Here is a 17,627-nt window from a genome sequence, read left to right on the forward strand (position 1 = left end):
AGAGAAAGGTAGGGCTGAGGTCTCGGTAAAGAAGGAGAAAGTTATGAGGAACTTGAGTTCTGATGTTTCAACCCATTGAGCAGCGAACAAGGTAAGTAAACCAAAATAAACTAATACTAAACATTCCAACATTATTATAGTGGATAAGATTAATTCAATATTATTGTAATTAAAAGGAAATAAAACCAGCAACAATGAAGGTTAACTTCATATTTAAATTTTAATTTCAAATGTTATAAATTTTTAAATGAAGACAACATATATATATTTTTTAATAACAATTAAATTTAACCTTAGCTTGAATACATTTTAAAATGGCAATGAAAACCATTTTATTAACCAGGATTTATATCTTTTTGGCGGATTATCATTTTTTCTTTTTTTTTTTGGGTATTGATTAATAATTAATTAATTATTCCACCGGTTCATTTGAAATTGATAAAATAAACGTTTATTTTCTTTTGTTGTAATTAAAAAGAAATTTCATTAAATACATAAATATCATAGTTATATCTATATTAGAATTCAAAACATACTAAGTATTACAAATCAAACAACATTTTAAAGTAGTTTCTGAACATATTAAATTAAAAAACATTCAGATCCTCCACAGCCTCATGATCGCTTTCACATTGGCTAAAAGCATCTTCAACTTGAGGTATAGAATCAACCAGAACATGAATCTGAACAAAATTAAAATCCTCTCAGTTATTGATCTTTTTAAATACTAATAATTGAACAAATTATAAAAACTATACAACAGACCTTATGCTCATTCATCTCAGCAGCAACCTCAAAAACATTAATAACAGAGGCATCATCCCAAATTTGTTGAACAATATACACAGATCGATTCATCTCATAACCCATAGGCCTAGCATCAACCATGAATACAACTTTTTTGTGCAAAACACTTGAAATGAGTTTCAATGGAACAACTTTGCAATAAGATCCCTAAAAAAAATACAAAATAGTTAACAAATAGCATAATAATAATTTATCTTTTCCTTAGGAATGTCAAAATATACAAACTAACTATATCTATATCTATATACTAATTAAAACCACAATTGGATGATAACCTGATTCAACTCTGGGTGATTATCCAAAAAGCTCGAGCATCTTGTCTTTATTATTTGCACGACCTCACGATCTTTAAGAACAAATATATCGTTGCCATTTGTATGAGACACTACAATCTTTAAGCAGAATCTTGAAAACCATGAGAAAACAAGGAAAATTTTAGTAAACATTGAAATAATAATTAGTTCCCAAAACAAAATAAAATTAAAGAACAAAACACCTTGGGACAGCATCAATGCATTGAAGCTGACATAGATCACATGATAAAATATTTTTATTAGCTGACACAAGAAAACAACATAAACAAGTTGAGAACCACCACTTATGATTCTTCAAAACAGATGATATAGTTCCCAGAATAAAAATGAAACCACCCTGCCAGCAAAGAAAAAATGATTACAGCATTTCAAATTTCAAATAATTTACAAAACTATCATTCACTAACTTTTCAGCATATCATATAACAAGAATAACAAAAACGAATGATCTAAGATATTTTATTGCAAATGAGGAAAAAAAATATACGTTCTCAGCATCAGAATAGCAGCGATTAGGTGAAATAAGATCAGTAATAATATCTTCAATAGTTTCTGATTGAATAGAATTATCACACACTACTTGAGTCTTGTAATCTTTCCCAGTTGCATACTGCAAATAGGTGTCATAGATTGGTGAAAAAATGGGACCGTGAAGCCTTGCCTGGAATAATTTGGTTTGAATAAGTATCCGATGCATAGATTCAGAAAAAAATAAAAAATTACATGAACATGTTCTAATATAGGGTGAGGAATCATACATTGATATAATCATCGGTTGCAACTGGTTCCGGATTATGACTAAAGACATTTACAATTTTAAAGCACCCGGAGCAATAAAGATTAAATGAAGTTCGCTATGAAAGAGTTCATACTGCAAGCACATTAGGATCAACAGGAAATTCTTCTTCTATCCTGAAAAATGCTTCAGAACATGTTTTTTCAAATAGTTTTGTTGCCGCATTATCAAGCAGAACAAACAAAACAGCATACCCACCATGGTGAATCTTTACCCGAATCCCATATCTAACACAATTAACAACCAAGAATAACAACTAAAACCAAGAAATCTACTTAACAACACAAATAGTTGTGCATAACAAAGAACAAACAAAAAATCCAAAAGATTGATACTTAATCTATTCCATAATAGAGTTATATATGAACCTTACTTGAACATAACATGTTCAATACGTGAACCACAAGCATCACAAAGGTAGAGATCCTCATGCTCAACAACGGCATGACCACATACACATGAGTAGTACCACCAATTTGGTTCATCCATAACTTCCTTAATTGTCCCAATAACAAAGTAATGACCATCCTGTAAAATTTTAAAAACAATGATATATTGTAGAATAATGATTAACAAACCAGATTACGAAACTCGACACACATGTTTAATAAATTCAAGTTTAAGTATTAAATGGAGAGTTTGCCAATCTAAAATAGTACCCTGTTATCTGCATGAAGATCTTGAATATTACTGATCTCTTTGCCATTGAAATAATCACCATCAACTTTAGAAACTAAACATCCAAGCTCATTAGTCACAAGTCTTGAGAATCCATAACTGGCTACACTAAATCTACATACAAGATACAATAACAAATCTTCATAAAACAAAACATATACATCAATACCAACAAAATAAGCATAGCAGGTTGTAGGTTTACAATTTTTTTTATCACAACTAACCTGCTTAGGAACTCAACAGACTCAAGAATGCCGGGATTAATGAATAACCTAGAGACATTTATCACATTCTGCAAGATTACCCCACCTGCATGCAAGAATCCTACTTTATTAACCTCAAACCATATTTAAATTAAAAGATAAAAAATAGAAAAGTAAATATTAGAGTAAAAATTCGATGAATATGCCTGAAACTAACCTTCAATTGCTTTGATTTTAAAAGACTCGAGGACAATCAGCGGAGATCTTGGATATTTTTGTAAGTTATCATATTCTAACAGATCACAAGCATTTCCAAATACATTGCATTGTACCTTTTTGCTGAACAAATAAGTTTCAAAAGATCAAAAGGATCTAACTATATATTTATTGTTATAAACATAAAGACTGGAACAAAAAAAAGATAGAATTAATAGAAGCTAACTACTGATATGGGAGAAAGTCAGTGAGATATTACCCATCAGTAAAAACTTCTAGCACAACTGCTTTGATCAGCTAGCCATATGATGCTACATCTCTTTCTTTTCGAACACCAGTAATGATCCCAACAAAATCTAATAATTAGATTGAAACATATACAAATTTGAATCAGAAACCACACTTTTAAAACATAATACTATGATTCTAATAGGGAAGAGCAAGAAACTTGTATGAACCAATGAGGAAATCATTGTCCTTTGTCCTTTGATCAATTTCATCTATTGATGTAAAACACAAACCCGAATGAGGTATCCTTAGAGATACCACAGAAACAACAGAGGTCTTGTATTGGAACAAAAGTCTGAACCGATGTTTTGTCGCTCTGTTCAAACCAGTGTTTGGTACAACTGTAAAATGGGTCATCAAGTACACATCTCCTTCATTTGGAGAGACAGCAAAATTTGGTATAAGCTGATCTCTAATGGTTGTTTGGATCTTGTGTAACTGCAGTTGAAAAAAAATGCTTCATATTTTGAATTTATTAACTTATTTAGGTATCCAAATAGCATAAAAACATTTGATTAAAAAAATAAAACAACAAAAAGATATCACTTTGCAACCAAAAAAAAATTCCCTTCTGCATATTTAAAAAAAAAAGTTGCAACAACTTAAAGAAATCCTAACATCAAATAAAACTGACCTTCTCATCCATTAACACCATATGCAACAGATTTTGAGAAGGATCCAAAGCAAGATTCTTGTGGTATCACAACTTCACAACTTTAACATGCACTTTCCATGATTCTCTTCACGGAGTGATTTTCTCCACCAGATCAACATGATTATTCATTCCCAATATATATAGGATAAGAACACCAAAAAGAGAAAATATAGAGAGAAAAATTCAGAACTAAGATGAGAAGATAAACAGATGAATTGGAGTTATAAACTCCTGAAGTTAACAAACGCTAAAGCTTACAATGTAAGCTTCACATATGGGACAGAGATAGACTAATAGGCATATATGGATTGATATGGCTACACACATCATTTAGGAAGATATCACAAGTAACCAAATACTCATGGGAAAAGAGCAAAAATAATATGGGAAGAGGCCTCTTCCAAATTACTAAATACCTAACATATATAGTTGATTTGACAATTCACAATAAAGTAAAAACAAAATTTTATCAGTCAACTATACCTACCACTACAGTTAACTTTAGTCCAATAGCACAAAGAAAATTATATAATTTATAATGAGCAAACCCCCCAACAAGAAAATTATTTCACACAAACACCAAGAGCGTTGACAAACCCCAATTTGACGGTTTGTTTTGTATTGATTTTTGGAGATTTTATCACCTTTTACCCATATTTATTCAAGAAATAGCATGGTTTTGTATATTCTCCTTTAATTGTGCTTGAATGTGAAAACATGCTTTTTAGGACTCAAAATAGCTAAATTTAATTCACCTTGATTCTATTAGATGCCTTGATATGTTTGTTAAGTGATTTAAGGTTTAGGAGGCAAAGATTGGATCAAGGGAATGAAGAAAGAAAGCATGAAAAGTTGGAGAACTCATGAAGAAATGGAAGAACCGGAAAGCTGTCAAGCCGACCTCTTCGCACTTAATCGGCCATAACTTGAGCTACAGAGGTCCAAATGATGCGGTTTCAGTTGGGTTGGAAAGCTAACATCCGGGGCTTCGAAACGATATAAGATTTGCTATGGTTGAACCGCTCATGATGACGCGTACGTGCATAGTACGCGCACGCGCCGTTGCTGCCACCTGGTTCACTTAAAGCAAAACGTGGCCAACGAATTCTGAAGCCTTGTGGGCCCAATCCAACTCATTTCTGATGCTATTTAAGTCAAGGATTGAAGGGGGAATGAGATACTTTTCATACTTTAGAAGTTAGTTACCATTAGTTTAGTTTTAGCTTAGTTTAGTAGTGAGAGTTAGTTTCTAGAGAGAGAAGCTCTCACTTCTCTCTAGAATTAGGATTAGGTTTAGTTCAATAACCTTAGATCTATATTTTAATTCATGCTTTCATCTCCTTCTACCTTTCAATTCCTTGTTGTTACATTCATTCTTCTTCTATTCTTTTGTTATAATTTCCTTTATGTTGTTCTTATGTTTTGTTGTAGATCTACTTTTGCTCCTTCTATTTTCTTTCAATTCAATTAGAGGTAATTCATAATAATTGTGTTCCTTTTGATTGTTGTTGTTAATTCATTGCCATAATTGTTGTTAGATTCTATTTTTGTTATCAATTTACTTTGCTTTTCTTTTATGCCTTCCAAGTGTTTGATGAAATGCTTGGTTGGATTTTAGTATAGATTTTGTTCCTCTTGGCTATGGTAGAGTAATTAGTGACGCTTGAGTTATCTAATGTCTTTGTTGATTGATAATTAGAAGTTGCTAATTGATTTAGATACCACTAAAGCTAGTCTATCCCTTGGGAGTTGGCTAGGACTTGTGGAATCAAGTTGATTCATCCACTTGACTTTCCTCCATTATTAGAGGTTAACTAAGTGGTAGCAATGGACAATTGTGGTCACAATCGAGGAGGATAACTAGGATAGGACTTCTAATTCTCACAACCTTGCCAAGTGCTTTTTAGTTGTTAGTTTATTTTCATTGCCATTTACTTTTCATGCTTCTTATCCAAAACCCCAAAATAACTCATAACCAATAACAAGACACTTTATTGTAATTCCTAGGGAGAACGACCCGAGGTCCAATACTTCGGTTTATAAATTTTAGGGGTTTGTACTAGTGACAAACAACTTTTTGTATGAAAGGATTAGTGATTGGTTTAGAAACTATACTTGCAACGAGAATTCATTTGTGAAATTCTATACCATCAAAAATCCAATCATCAAGCACAAACATAGGAGAGAACCATTGATTTACAAAAATAAGTAACAATGACGATGATTAAATCAGAAACCAAACAATTCAAAATTAAAGGATGAATCCAGAAAAAAAGTAACAATTAACACACACAAAAAATGAAACTGGAGAAGGAATCGAGAAAGAGATTGAAAAGGAGGAAAATGGAACGATAGCCCACATATACCTCTTGAACGGTGGTGGCAACGTCTGCTATCCAAAACGGTAAAATCGAGATGGAGAATGACGTATGATGGAGACAGAGAGACAGAGGCACATTGGGGAGAAGGAACAGACGCGACGAATAGAACAGGACCCTCATAGTAGGATCGAATGGAATCGCAGAGATACCCATAGCTTCTGTGCATGTGGCCAAAGCCGAGGAGAGAAGCCGAAGCCTCAATTGAGGATGGGGGTGGCGACATGGTGTGTCCGATGAAAATTGGGTTAGGGATGGAGGAGATGGGGTGAGCTAGTAACGTGGTTTAAGGATCCATAATCAAGTGAAACTGATGAATTTTGCAAAAAAAAATTAGAATAACTCATATTATCTCACTTTAATTACGTTTATGCTTGGATTGAGATGATTATATTAATAAAAACAAAATCTTGCAACCAAGTGTTGTTAGACTAATAGTAAAAAAAATATCAATACTTTTAAATATTTAATTTTTTAATTGTATACAAATTCAGTGTATTAAAAAAACAATTTAAATTAATTTTTTTAAAAAAGAAATATTTGGTTCATCTGTTAAAAGAAATACGTTTTAAGTAAAAAGAAAAAAGAACAAAATCAATTGAGATCTGGATAAATTAACCAAATTATGTAAAGAGGTGCCAAGAAAAATTGATATATGACATTATAAAAAAGTTACTACTAATAATATATTTATTACTTAAATATATATGTTAGAAATAATAAAAATAAAATAAAATTGTATGGATAGAGTCTAATTCAGATTAAAATCAAATTTTTTTATGATAGATTAAAATCAAATTTGCATTGGTATCATCTGACTGTTCTTTCTATAAAAAGATAAATAATTGTTTTCTATTAATAAAATGGTCATATTTTGTTTTTATTGATATATTAACAATATAGTTTCTTTCTGTTTTTTTAGAAAAAATAATATTAGATTTAAAAAAGTAAATAATCAAGTTTTTTAATAAAATTTAATATTTTCAAAACCACATAGTCAAGTAACTTTTTGATACTGGATAAAATAACTGTATTTAAAAAATGACTTTTTAAACAAAAAAAAAAAGAATCAAAATAAAATATGAAAATATGAACCATCAATTTTATCCACTAAAGAAGAGGGTATCTTTTAAATGAGTACAACAATTATGTGCTTATAGAATATGCCATATTTATATAGACCATTAGATTATATTACACAGAAATCAAAAGTTAATATAAAAGAAGAACATGGATAAACTCTAATAAATACATAACATTTTAATTTAGTGCATAATTAAGTACTTTAAATGTCAATACTCTAATACAAAATCTTTTCTAATACAAAGAATTTGTATCAAATTTAAGAGTGAAATAATATTAAACTCGTCCAAAATTAGTTTGAACTAAAATATTAAACATCAAATTAAAATTTGGCCTAAATATTAAAACCAAAATAATAATAAAAAAATAGAAGACAAAAGGCACCAAGAAAAATTGATATATAAAACTTGGATGATCATTTTAAAATAATTATGATTGATGATATTTTTTCTTAACGGGTAACTATTAAATTATTTATGAATAAATTTTTACGTGTTCAACTATTAAAAATTAAATTAGAAAGGTATATTCTAACTTGTATTTTCTTATTTCTTACAAATTATGTAAACAGGTGCCAAGGAAAATTGATATATGACATTATAAAAAAGTTACTACTAATAATATATAATACTTAAATATATATATTAGAAATAACAAAAATAAAATAAAACTATATGGATAGAGTCTAATTTAGATTAAAATCAAATTTTTTTATGACAAATTAAAATCAAATTTGTATTGGTATCATCTGACTGTTCTTTCTATAAAAAGATAAATAATTGTTTTTTTATTAATAAAATCGTTATATTTTATTTTTAATTTCTTATATTATGTTATTAAACATAGTATAGTATAATAATTAATTTTAATAAATGAAAAATATTTTTATATGTATTGATATGTTTTATATTCATTTTAAAGTAAAAGATTATACTTGCCATTTTTAAAATATTATGTATTAAAATGTATTTATGTATATATATACTAATATATATTCTATATTTATAAAGCGTATGAATACTCTTCTTTCATCATGAGTAATAGCTCAAATGGCATAGACTCCCTATACTCAATTAAGAGGTTGCGGGTTCGAGTCTCCTATCTTTCCAAATTTTAGCCGATGAGTAATAGCTCAAATGGCATAGTCTCCCCATACTCAATTAAGAGGTTGCGGGTTTGAGTCTCATATCTTTAGTAAAAAAAAAAAGAAAAAGAATACTCTTCTTTCATAACGTCCTTTGATTTTCATTTAATAAAATCTAATGGTTCATAAAAGATGGTGCATCTAGCGCACACAAAATGCTTAAGACGATTTTAGACATACCCCAAAGAAGATGTCCCTCTCTAAAGAAAACATAGACCAAAACAAAACTATAAATTACATAGATAAGATTGGAAAATATAACAAAAAACTACATTATATCTTATCAAAAACTTACTTAAATACAACGTTTTCAGTCCTGGTAGGATCAATTAATCCTTCATCACAAAGTAAAATCTTAAGATCATTTCTATTCCTAACTCGGGAAAGAGCTACATAAAGTTGACCGTGACAAAACACAGGACGACGCAAGAACAAATCGACTGTTGATAATGTCTGACCCTGGCTTTTATTGATTGTCATCGCAAACGACAAAGAAACTGGGAATTGACGGTGTTGGAATTTAAATGGTATAACCGTATCACTAGGAATCAAATTCATTCTAGTGATAAAAATTTTATCCCCAACATTGCTACCAGAAACAATATCTGCACCGATCACTTTGTCCCTAGATCTTGCACAACAAGTTGAGTCCCATTACACAAACCCCCACCTGGATCAATATTCCTCAACAAAATAATAGACACACCTATTTTCAACTTCAACGAATGATTAGGTAGACCAGAACACCTAATATGATTCAAGAATTCAACATTTATCCAATCAACATCAACATCAGAATAGGCATCACTACCACATATCGAATCAGTACTGAGATAATTTTTCTCCTCACCGGACAACAAGTCAACTATATAATTGTTTATCTCTTCAACATTCTCGACAGTCGAAGCCAGTATTGGCCTATCCTGGAAAAAGCTTGGATCACGAAAATTCTGAACCAAATTTGGATAGATTGTATTTACAATATCTTCGGATTTTCCAAAACAGGAATGATTATATCAGAAGGAATATCAAAAAATTTTTTATCATTGACCATAGTTCCACATCGACCTTCACCGATTTGAAGTATCCAATCTGAAAACGACCTTAACTCCTGAGCAGTTGATTGTTCCAATCCACTTGCTAACCTCATATTTTTTGTCAATCGCAAAACTTCACAGTATTTCCAGAGAACAGAAGAATTTATGGAAGCCATCACAATCTCAGCACGAGAACCTTTTGGAATAACTGGCAACACCTACCTGAAATCACCACCAAGAACGACCACCTTCCCACCAAAAGGTAAATCTTTATTCCTATCAGAGACCAAAATCATTATATCACGCAATGTCCTATCGAGCGCTTCAAATGCTAATTTGTTAGTCATCAGTGCCTCATCCCAAATAATCAAATCGGCCAATCAGACTACCTCAGCTTTTGGACTATCTTTCTTAATCCGATAAACAGTGTCTTCAGTCAGCTCAACAGGAATATTGAACATAGAATGCGCCGTATTACCACTAGGTAACAACAGAGAAGCAATACCACTAGAAACAACGTTTATAACAATCTTTTTCTCAGATCACAATCTAGCTGACAAAACTCTAAATAAAAAAGTTTTTCCAGTGCCACCGAACACGTACACAAAAAAGAATTCATGCCCCTTATTCGAAACACAATCAATAATTTTATCGTAGACCACCCTCTGTTCTTTATTTAACTTTAAGATATTCGAAACAGTATCATACTGCAACTCACGCAACAACATCAAATTGCTAAATAGAGAGACTAAATAGTTATTAGGAACCGGCATGCTAGCATAATTTCTCAATGATTTTTCGTTACTCTGCAATAGTTTTTCAATCTCCAACAAACAAAATGTTTGCAACTCGTCCTGACTCATCGTTAGATCTACGTTTAACGATAATTAATAAATATTAGCACCATAATATCATTTATGTACTGTGTGTGTGCGTGTGTGCCTGCCTGCCATATAATAAATTCATCATGAACAAAATTCTTACCGGGATATTGCAGCTCATGTCTTCTGCGATAAAGAATATCAGCAGACAAATAAGCACAAGTTTGTTCCCAAACTGCTAGAGGTCTTCCCATGGAACCAGATAGCAATAACATCACAAAAATCCTCCTTAGCTGTGCAGCTGACGCTAACTCGGCGACTTCTTTAATAGCAGAAACATACTCCTTATCATCTATCAAGAATCCCATGGCGAAACATGCCTCTTGAACTGTATCATAAGTAACACCATTCACGGTTCTTATACTTCGAAAACTGGTACAACCTCTCTGCACATTCAAAAGCATCCGCATGTAGAAAAGTTCACCAGATGAGGGATGAGCGAAACTCAATCTTCCAATTGAGAATCCCCTCTGTCTTGGCTTCTACTCCCTGCTATTCGAACAATACACAAATTTGCCTGGATATTCAACATATGTTAAAGACCGCCCCTCCGCGAACCGCCTGTTGGCCATCATCCAACCCGTAACATCGTCATCAAATCTTTGTTGCGCAAATAAACATGAGTAGTGATATCAGCATCATCGAATACAACATGTTGCTGGTTCGGCAAGTGAAAAGTCAACCTCTGTACCGATGGCCATCTATGATGAATATCATAAGCAAAAATTCTCCACATCGATTCAGACGGTAATAAATAACGACAATCGTAATACTGTTTGATCTCATCAACCACTTGAGAAGATTCACCAACATCATATGTTTCTCCAATAGTTGCAGTCACCCGATCCGGACCCTTATTGACATACTTAAAAAGATACTTAATGACGTTTGACTTGTTACAGAACTCAAGATTTATGTGAGCTTGATATTTTATTAACAGTAGTGGATTATAGGGCACAACAAATCTATTGTCAATATCAACATCATTGATCTTCACTGTCACAGCCATATTACGACGTCTATATATTGGATACCCATCTTCATCAAAGCTCGTTTGGTCAACGAATCTTTTCGGATAAAATTTTGAGCACTTACCATCTTTCATGCAAGGAGAACTCGGTCTAAGTCGACTGCAGGAACCATGGATCATGTACTTGGTGACGACATTATAAAGAGATGGAAATTTCTGGGGATTGGGTAGCTCGGCATAGATGAATTCATCAACAATTTCAACACTTTGTAAGTTGCTTTCCCCGTTAAACCAAAGTAACATGTGTCCATGCGGTAGACCTCTTTTTTGGAACTCAATAGTATACATACCTAAAAAATATAAAAACATCCTAAAGAAGCCAGACAACTACATGTCCGAAGACAACAGACAGAAATTGAAATGCTAAGCGAGAAAATAACATACATGCATTAAGTGGACCAAAAAACACACCTTCCTTGAGATTGCTAAGGAGGCACTTCAACTTGGCATGAAAGACACGACAAGAGATTTTAGGACGATCAGCAATGGGAATTCGCTCTCGCTCTGTGAATCATTGAAATTCAGGCCAATTTGGATTACACATAATAGTGAGAAATAAATCTGGATAGCCAAAATGTTTACAAATTGCCATGGCATCCTGGCAACGGTTAAACATATAACGTCTACCACCAGTGAAGGAAGAAGGCAAAATGATTCGTGTCCCAATTGAAGAAGCTTCATCATCGCCACGACGCATAGCCTCCTCTATTCCTTAAAGGACTTCTCCTCTAATTATACTTTGCTTCATTCTAATCTCATACAACATTTGGGACTCAATCATGGTGAAACAATCAACAACAAATTGTTGAAATAATCGCCTACACTTGTGAATAATTCCATCTTCGTGCTCCCTAATCTGGAGACGAAAACATATGAATTCCCTGAGGGAAACCCTTGTTCTCCTTCCAGGAACATATTCAGGCTGTTCACCTCGATAAGCAATGTTCAGCTGGTAACGATCCTCGCCATATGGAAACAACAAAGGAACTGTAAGGGCCAATACAGAGCATGAGTTTCATAAATACGTTGCAATCAAAATCGCCATATGGTAACCACCAGTAAATCGAACAATAATGTCACGACTATGATCCGACGAATCAAAATCTCCAACAATCAAAGCAGCAACTTCATCGCAAGAGGGAGCACTGTAAATTCTTCGATCAACCTTCCTTTGCGAATACAACTTCAAACAGAAGATCTCAGATGGATGACACTGATAGAATTCTTTGACTCTTCGAAATGACTGTGCTATAAAATTATGAGTATCGATCATTTGCATCAACTCAGTTATCAATTTTTTATCTATCTCAGATGTTTGCCTAAAAAAAATATACATTAACCACAAAAATATATTTAAAAACCACACAGAATACAATTATCATATATTTTGATACATCATTATTACCAAAAAATGATTAATAACACATTATAACGGGAAGAAAAACACAATATAACTATGAAATCACAGCTATAAACCTGTTTTCCAATAGAAATAACACTAAAACATCAGGAAAATACAATAAAAAGACTAAACAACAAAATTTCAAACACACATACCCAAAGATTCGCTACCTATGCATTATCTCATGCTGAGTGTCGTATATATATAACTGCGCAAATTTAGGCTTCTGACCAGCATCTGGGAGCAAACTTCCAATCCGATGATAATTTTGACCAGTTATTATAAACTGCGGTGGACCCCTCCCATCATTCACTGAATCCAATACCTTACCACCAAGAGACGTGAAGGCAAACATACTGTTATAAAATCAAATATTTTTTTGGAAATACAAACTCTTGCTATCATGTCCGTTAATCAAATTATATAACAAATCTGGGGGCTTTCGGAGATAAGGTAACTGAATTTTTCCTTTTGAGAAACAAACAATAAAAATAGGATGATTAACTGTAGAGTCTCTTTCAACACGTTCTAATAACCAAAAACACGCGCCACAGATTGAACATTCATAGTTAGGATTACCAACATCAAGGCAACCTGGTAAAGATAAACGGGAAAAAAAATATGCACAACAATAAAAGAATTTCATCTCAATTATATGACACGAAATAGATTCAACATAAAATGAATAAACCATTAGCATACAGATATAATATAGACTAAATACTTGACTCCTTTAAATTTTGTCAAAAAAACATATCATAAAACACTACTTCTATTTTACACTGACTGAATAATATCTCATCACAGAAGCACAATGGAGTCTCTTAGCACTAAGTAAATAAGAATTCTATTTTACTATTAGTGAATAATAGATAATTTAAGAAAGAGAGGGTACCTTGTATCTCACTTTGCAAGAATAAAGGATGATCAATAACAGAACCAACTTGACTGAATAAATTTATCGAAAGATCATATATTTCTGATTGGTCTATATCATCCATTTTGATTTAAAATAACACAAGCTCATGTAAATATATATTCGACAACCAAATATAAAAAAATGATGAAATAAGAAATCAATTAATTATCTAATAATTAGCATGCAAATTGAACATTAAAAATGTAATAAACTATGAAAACCAATCAAAATTAAACATTGATTTATCAACTAACTAAATATGACTAAAGCTAAATGCACATTCAAGAACAATTTGATTTTTGTTAACATTAGCAAAATCTTTGTTTCATTATTTTAATCACTCATACTAATTGTCAAGGTTCAAATTAAATAATCTAAATTACTATTAGAATTATTTTATATTTTTTAGACTTTAATGACTCAATTGGTCCATAGACTTTTGTAAAATTTTTAACCAAGTGCCAATATTTTTTTTTACTTTAATTGAGTCGTTGCACAATTTTTTTTCTTAATTGGCTACCAAGGCTTTCTTTTTCTTTTAATTGAATTCATGCACCATATTTTTTGTTGTAAACATCTCCTTATACAATTGAGCAAATCACTATCAAGAGAGGCCTAATTGAAAAAATTTAAAAAAAAAAATTTGATGGACAGAACTGAAAGAAAAAAATTTTATATGAAACTAATAGAAGATTTCAAAAAATTAGAGGGACTGGCAGAGTAATTAAATTTTTTTTAATATACAACTATTGATTATGACATCAAATTAAGAAATTTTCAACAAATACTCCTCGCCTATTATTTAGCTAGAAAAGTTAATTAATTAACTAATTACGTGAATCCAATCACATAACGACAAAACTTTTCATATTGTCCAAGACAAGAATAAATGCTAATTAAACAGTTTAATAACCTCTAGTACTTGTGTATGTTTGAAACAAGTATATAAATTAAACCTATCTACTGATCTAAATGATTCCACAAACAAATTTATAATGGCATTAATTCTTTCAACCACATGCGACAACTGGTCAGGCTTACGCTAGCTAATCTAATTACCTTCAGTAACTGTGCGCTTTGAATCAATTATTAACTATTTTAATCACTTTCAACCATGTAAACAACAACAACAAAACAATTTCACGATTATGTTAGCTAATTTAATAACAACTTATCACAATTTAGGATTATTATAATTATTTTAAATGATATTTAGAATTATTACATCATTTTTTATTTTACAAATATTAATTGAGTTGTCAAATTAAAAAGAGACCAAGTACAGAAATATGGTGATATGTTTAATTAGGAATTATCTGCGTTACTAATAGTTAAAGTAAACCTTTTAGGTATAACAGTGTAAAAAAACAATAATAAATCAATAAACGAATCTGTTATTAGATATAAATCAAAAGAACTTAAAATATAATTTAACAAAAACAAAATTGGACAGAGATAAAAGACTTAAAAATATTATTATACCTGACAAAATAAGATTTGAACTTTGATTAATATTCTGGGACACTTCAACTAAATTTTCTAAAAAATAAAAATAAACAGAAACATTGGAAACATATAACATAAACAGATAAATTATTAGAAACACAAAGATTAACTACAAAAAATATAGGTAGAGCAATAAAGATTACCCAAATAATCATTCAAAGAGAGAGCAGGTATCGAGGAATCGAGGACCTCTAAAATATTACAAAACGAAAAAAAATTACAAAGACTACCATAGATATCAAATCATTGAAAATTGGAGCAAAAAATACTAAAAATATCACGAAGGTCAATTCAGTACTGACCTCTTACATTTCGATGGTGACTTTGTATTCGCTTTCTTTTCAAAGAATTTCTCCTATATTCTCTAGCACGAACAGAATTCTGAGACATCTTTGTTACACGTACTAAACAAAACAAGAGGTTAAAACATAAATTGCAAGAACTACTCCTAATTCATTGCCAAAAAGACATCCACATTGTTGAGTTCCTATAAGCAATAGGTATAAAAAAAGGGGAGGGGGAGGGGTGGCTGGGAACAGAACTTGTGAAACACACTAATAAAGAACTTATATAACCATGCACACCTTTGATAACGCAAAAAATGAAAAAAAAACAAAGTATTATAATCAACACCAATAACTAATTGACATGAAAAGATAATGTTGTACAACAATAAACAAATAAAAATAAGAACCGCTGCATTTCATTAAAATATTGATACTGATATACACAATTACATATGGCTTTCTCTCCTATCATAAAGAGGATTCCAACATCTGACTACATATCCTAGTGTGTAACCTAAACAGGCTACAACATTGAAAATGTGTCCAATCCCTAGCAAAGTCACTATTACAAAAGAAGGAGTTGAGAATAGACCTAGTTGACAGATAACCCGACCCAACACAAAAGGAAACCCCCCTATATCTGGCAATCCTATTTGTTGGACACAATCCAAAAAAGTCAAATCAAAATAGCACCCAGCCAGTATGATTACATTTAGATCTATTTGGAATCACAAACCTTCCTAAATACTTATACATATACTACATAAAATATCTATACCTACACACAGCAACTCAATTCCATACCTTAAATCAAACTCCATTAACCTTGGCAATCTTGGACCCACGCCCATCTGCATCAGTAGCTGCCTCTTCAAATTGGGGATTCAAATTTCTCTTGCCCTTGGAGGTGACAACATGATTTTCATGAATAAGCTTCACTCCATATTGGGAAGGTGCATCGAGAACGTGGGACAACACCTCCTATGATAAACAAATTAACAAAAGCTATGAAACTCAGTCAAGAATGAAAAATTCATTTAGAAACAGCACACATGGGAAGGAGAAAAAAATATTTTATAACAGCACCTGAGTTTCTTTTTCTGGTGAGCTAAGCAATATATCGAGTTCAGCAGAAAGATCATCACTAACAGTATCATTGCTGGGTGTTTTCTCATCTTTCCATCTTCACCATTAATTAAGGCAGCAAACTCAGTCCCTCCGGAAACAGCAGGCTATTTTTAGCCAGAAAATCTATAAGAACTGGGGATTTAGATAAAATCCCAGAAGACTCACCAGCAACTTTGTCACTTTTGATAAAACTCTTTGATGACTCCTTCTTAATACCAATATTTCCTTTTCCATAGGAAACAGATTTGTGTAAATCAGACTCCTATTCATATGGCATAAGAGTTTAAAAATACATAAGACCATAAGAAAAATTCACCACAGCACAATAAAAAAATAAGAAACAAAACATGAATTTACACAATCTAAAAATAATTATATGTATATGTAACCTTTTTTTGGAGTAGACTCGTCATTAGCATCATAATCGGAAAGTTCAAACATGGCAATAATGGTGTGATCATCACATATTCTCCTAACTTGGAAAGTGCCATAAAATGCATCATGTGTGACACCTTTGGTATCAACCTTCAGTAGTAACTTCTTTCCAATGAGCCCTTGGAATATGGGAGGATAAGTATCCCCATATATAATCTATTTTGAAAGTAATAGATAAGAAATATGCAGTTTGAATAACACATATCACATCCCATAAAGTGAACAACACACAAAAGAAAACTAAGCACATACACTTGCATCTCTTTGAACCTCAATAAACAAGTCAGCACATGATTTCTTAAGCAAATAAGATGCCTCACGATCAAAGAGAAGGAAAATACCCTCCCCACTATGATCTTCAAGTATTATTTTAATTTTAAATCTGCAGAGAGAAAAAAAAGGAACACAATGATTCGGAATAAATAATACCAAGAAACATT

General features: G+C 31.7%; 4 protein-coding genes across 4 annotated transcripts; all 4 read right to left on the reverse strand.

Annotated features, from left to right (window-relative positions):
* Nucleotides 1-587: 587 nt before the first annotated feature.
* On the reverse strand, nt 588-6,561 carry LOC148579105 (uncharacterized). The gene is made up of 12 exons (XM_088488585.1): nt 6,324-6,561; nt 3,016-3,090; nt 2,820-2,904; nt 2,577-2,709; nt 2,291-2,445; nt 2,078-2,144; nt 1,880-1,975; nt 1,609-1,782; nt 1,304-1,458; nt 1,083-1,212; nt 766-954; nt 588-683 (listed from the first exon to the last, which is right to left on the reverse strand). The coding sequence occupies exons 1-12, from the start codon at nt 6,559-6,561 to the stop codon at nt 588-590; spliced, it is 1,593 nt and encodes a 530-aa protein (XP_088344711.1).
* Nucleotides 6,562-9,176: 2,615 nt separating this feature from the next.
* On the reverse strand, nt 9,177-9,946 carry LOC107620065 (uncharacterized). Its single transcript, XM_016322286.1, has 3 exons — nt 9,822-9,946; nt 9,614-9,707; nt 9,177-9,512 (listed from the first exon to the last, which is right to left on the reverse strand). Exons 1-3 carry the CDS (start codon nt 9,944-9,946, stop codon nt 9,177-9,179), a joined length of 555 nt encoding a protein of 184 aa, XP_016177772.1.
* A 33-nt stretch (nt 9,947-9,979) lies between these two features.
* LOC107620066 (uncharacterized) lies at nt 9,980-13,913 on the reverse strand. Its single transcript, XM_016322287.1, has 11 exons — nt 13,808-13,913; nt 13,449-13,506; nt 13,083-13,268; nt 12,916-13,008; nt 12,567-12,829; nt 12,249-12,497; nt 11,922-12,014; nt 11,061-11,800; nt 10,584-10,866; nt 10,203-10,470; nt 9,980-10,106 (listed from the first exon to the last, which is right to left on the reverse strand). Exons 1-11 carry the CDS (start codon nt 13,911-13,913, stop codon nt 9,980-9,982), a joined length of 2,466 nt encoding a protein of 821 aa, XP_016177773.1.
* Nucleotides 13,914-16,434: 2,521 nt separating this feature from the next.
* On the reverse strand, nt 16,435-17,193 carry LOC148579106 (uncharacterized). Its single transcript, XM_088501363.1, has 4 exons — nt 17,145-17,193; nt 16,918-17,016; nt 16,711-16,799; nt 16,435-16,605 (listed from the first exon to the last, which is right to left on the reverse strand). Exons 1-4 carry the CDS (start codon nt 17,191-17,193, stop codon nt 16,435-16,437), a joined length of 408 nt encoding a protein of 135 aa, XP_088357489.1.
* Between the last annotated feature and the right edge of the window lie 434 nt (nt 17,194-17,627).

This window comes from Arachis ipaensis, chromosome B10, assembly GCF_059453495.1.
Source record: "Arachis ipaensis isolate K30076 ecotype BB chromosome B10, ASM5945349v1, whole genome shotgun sequence".
In the NCBI taxonomy this organism is placed as follows: Eukaryota; Viridiplantae; Streptophyta; class Magnoliopsida; order Fabales; family Fabaceae; genus Arachis; species Arachis ipaensis.

Bases quoted from the DNA above. Each gene is read 5' to 3' on its own strand.
- LOC148579105 (XM_088488585.1), bottom strand. From the start codon at position 6,561: ATGTCGCCACCCCCATCCTCAATTGAGGCTTCGGCTTCTCTCCTCGGC. The intron at 1,213-1,303 runs GTGTTTTGTTCT...ATGGTTTTCAAG, and splicing joins TGCATTGATGCTGTCCCAAG to ATTCTGCTTAAAGATTGTAG. The intron at 684-765 runs GTCTGTTGTATA...AATTTTGTTCAG, and splicing joins CTGAGATGAATGAGCATAAG to ATTCATGTTCTGGTTGATTC.
- LOC107620066 (XM_016322287.1), bottom strand. From the start codon at position 13,913: ATGGATGATATAGACCAATCAGAAATATATGATCTTTCGATAAATTTA. The intron at 11,801-11,921 runs GTGTGTTTTTTG...TATATTTTTTAG, and splicing joins CCTTAGCAATCTCAAGGAAG to GTATGTATACTATTGAGTTC. The intron at 10,107-10,202 runs GTACGTGTTCGG...CGTTGTTTCTAG, and splicing joins GGGCATGAATTCTTTTTTGT to TGGTATTGCTTCTCTGTTGT.
- LOC148579106 (XM_088501363.1), bottom strand. From the start codon at position 17,193: ATGTTTGAACTTTCCGATTATGATGCTAATGACGAGTCTACTCCAAAA. The intron at 17,017-17,144 runs AAGGTTACATAT...TGCCATATGAAT, and splicing joins TGACGAGTCTACTCCAAAAA to AGGAGTCTGATTTACACAAA. The intron at 16,800-16,917 runs GTGAGTCTTCTG...GAAGATGGAAAG, and splicing joins CAAAAGTGACAAAGTTGCTG to ATGAGAAAACACCCAGCAAT.
- LOC107620065 (XM_016322286.1), bottom strand. From the start codon at position 9,946: ATGACTAACAAATTAGCATTTGAAGCGCTCGATAGGACATTGCGTGAT. The intron at 9,708-9,821 runs GTAGGTGTTGCC...AAAAAATATGAG, and splicing joins GTTCTTGGTGGTGATTTCAG to GTTAGCAAGTGGATTGGAAC. The intron at 9,513-9,613 runs GTCAATGATAAA...AATTTGGTTCAG, and splicing joins AAGGTCGATGTGGAACTATG to AATTTTCGTGATCCAAGCTT.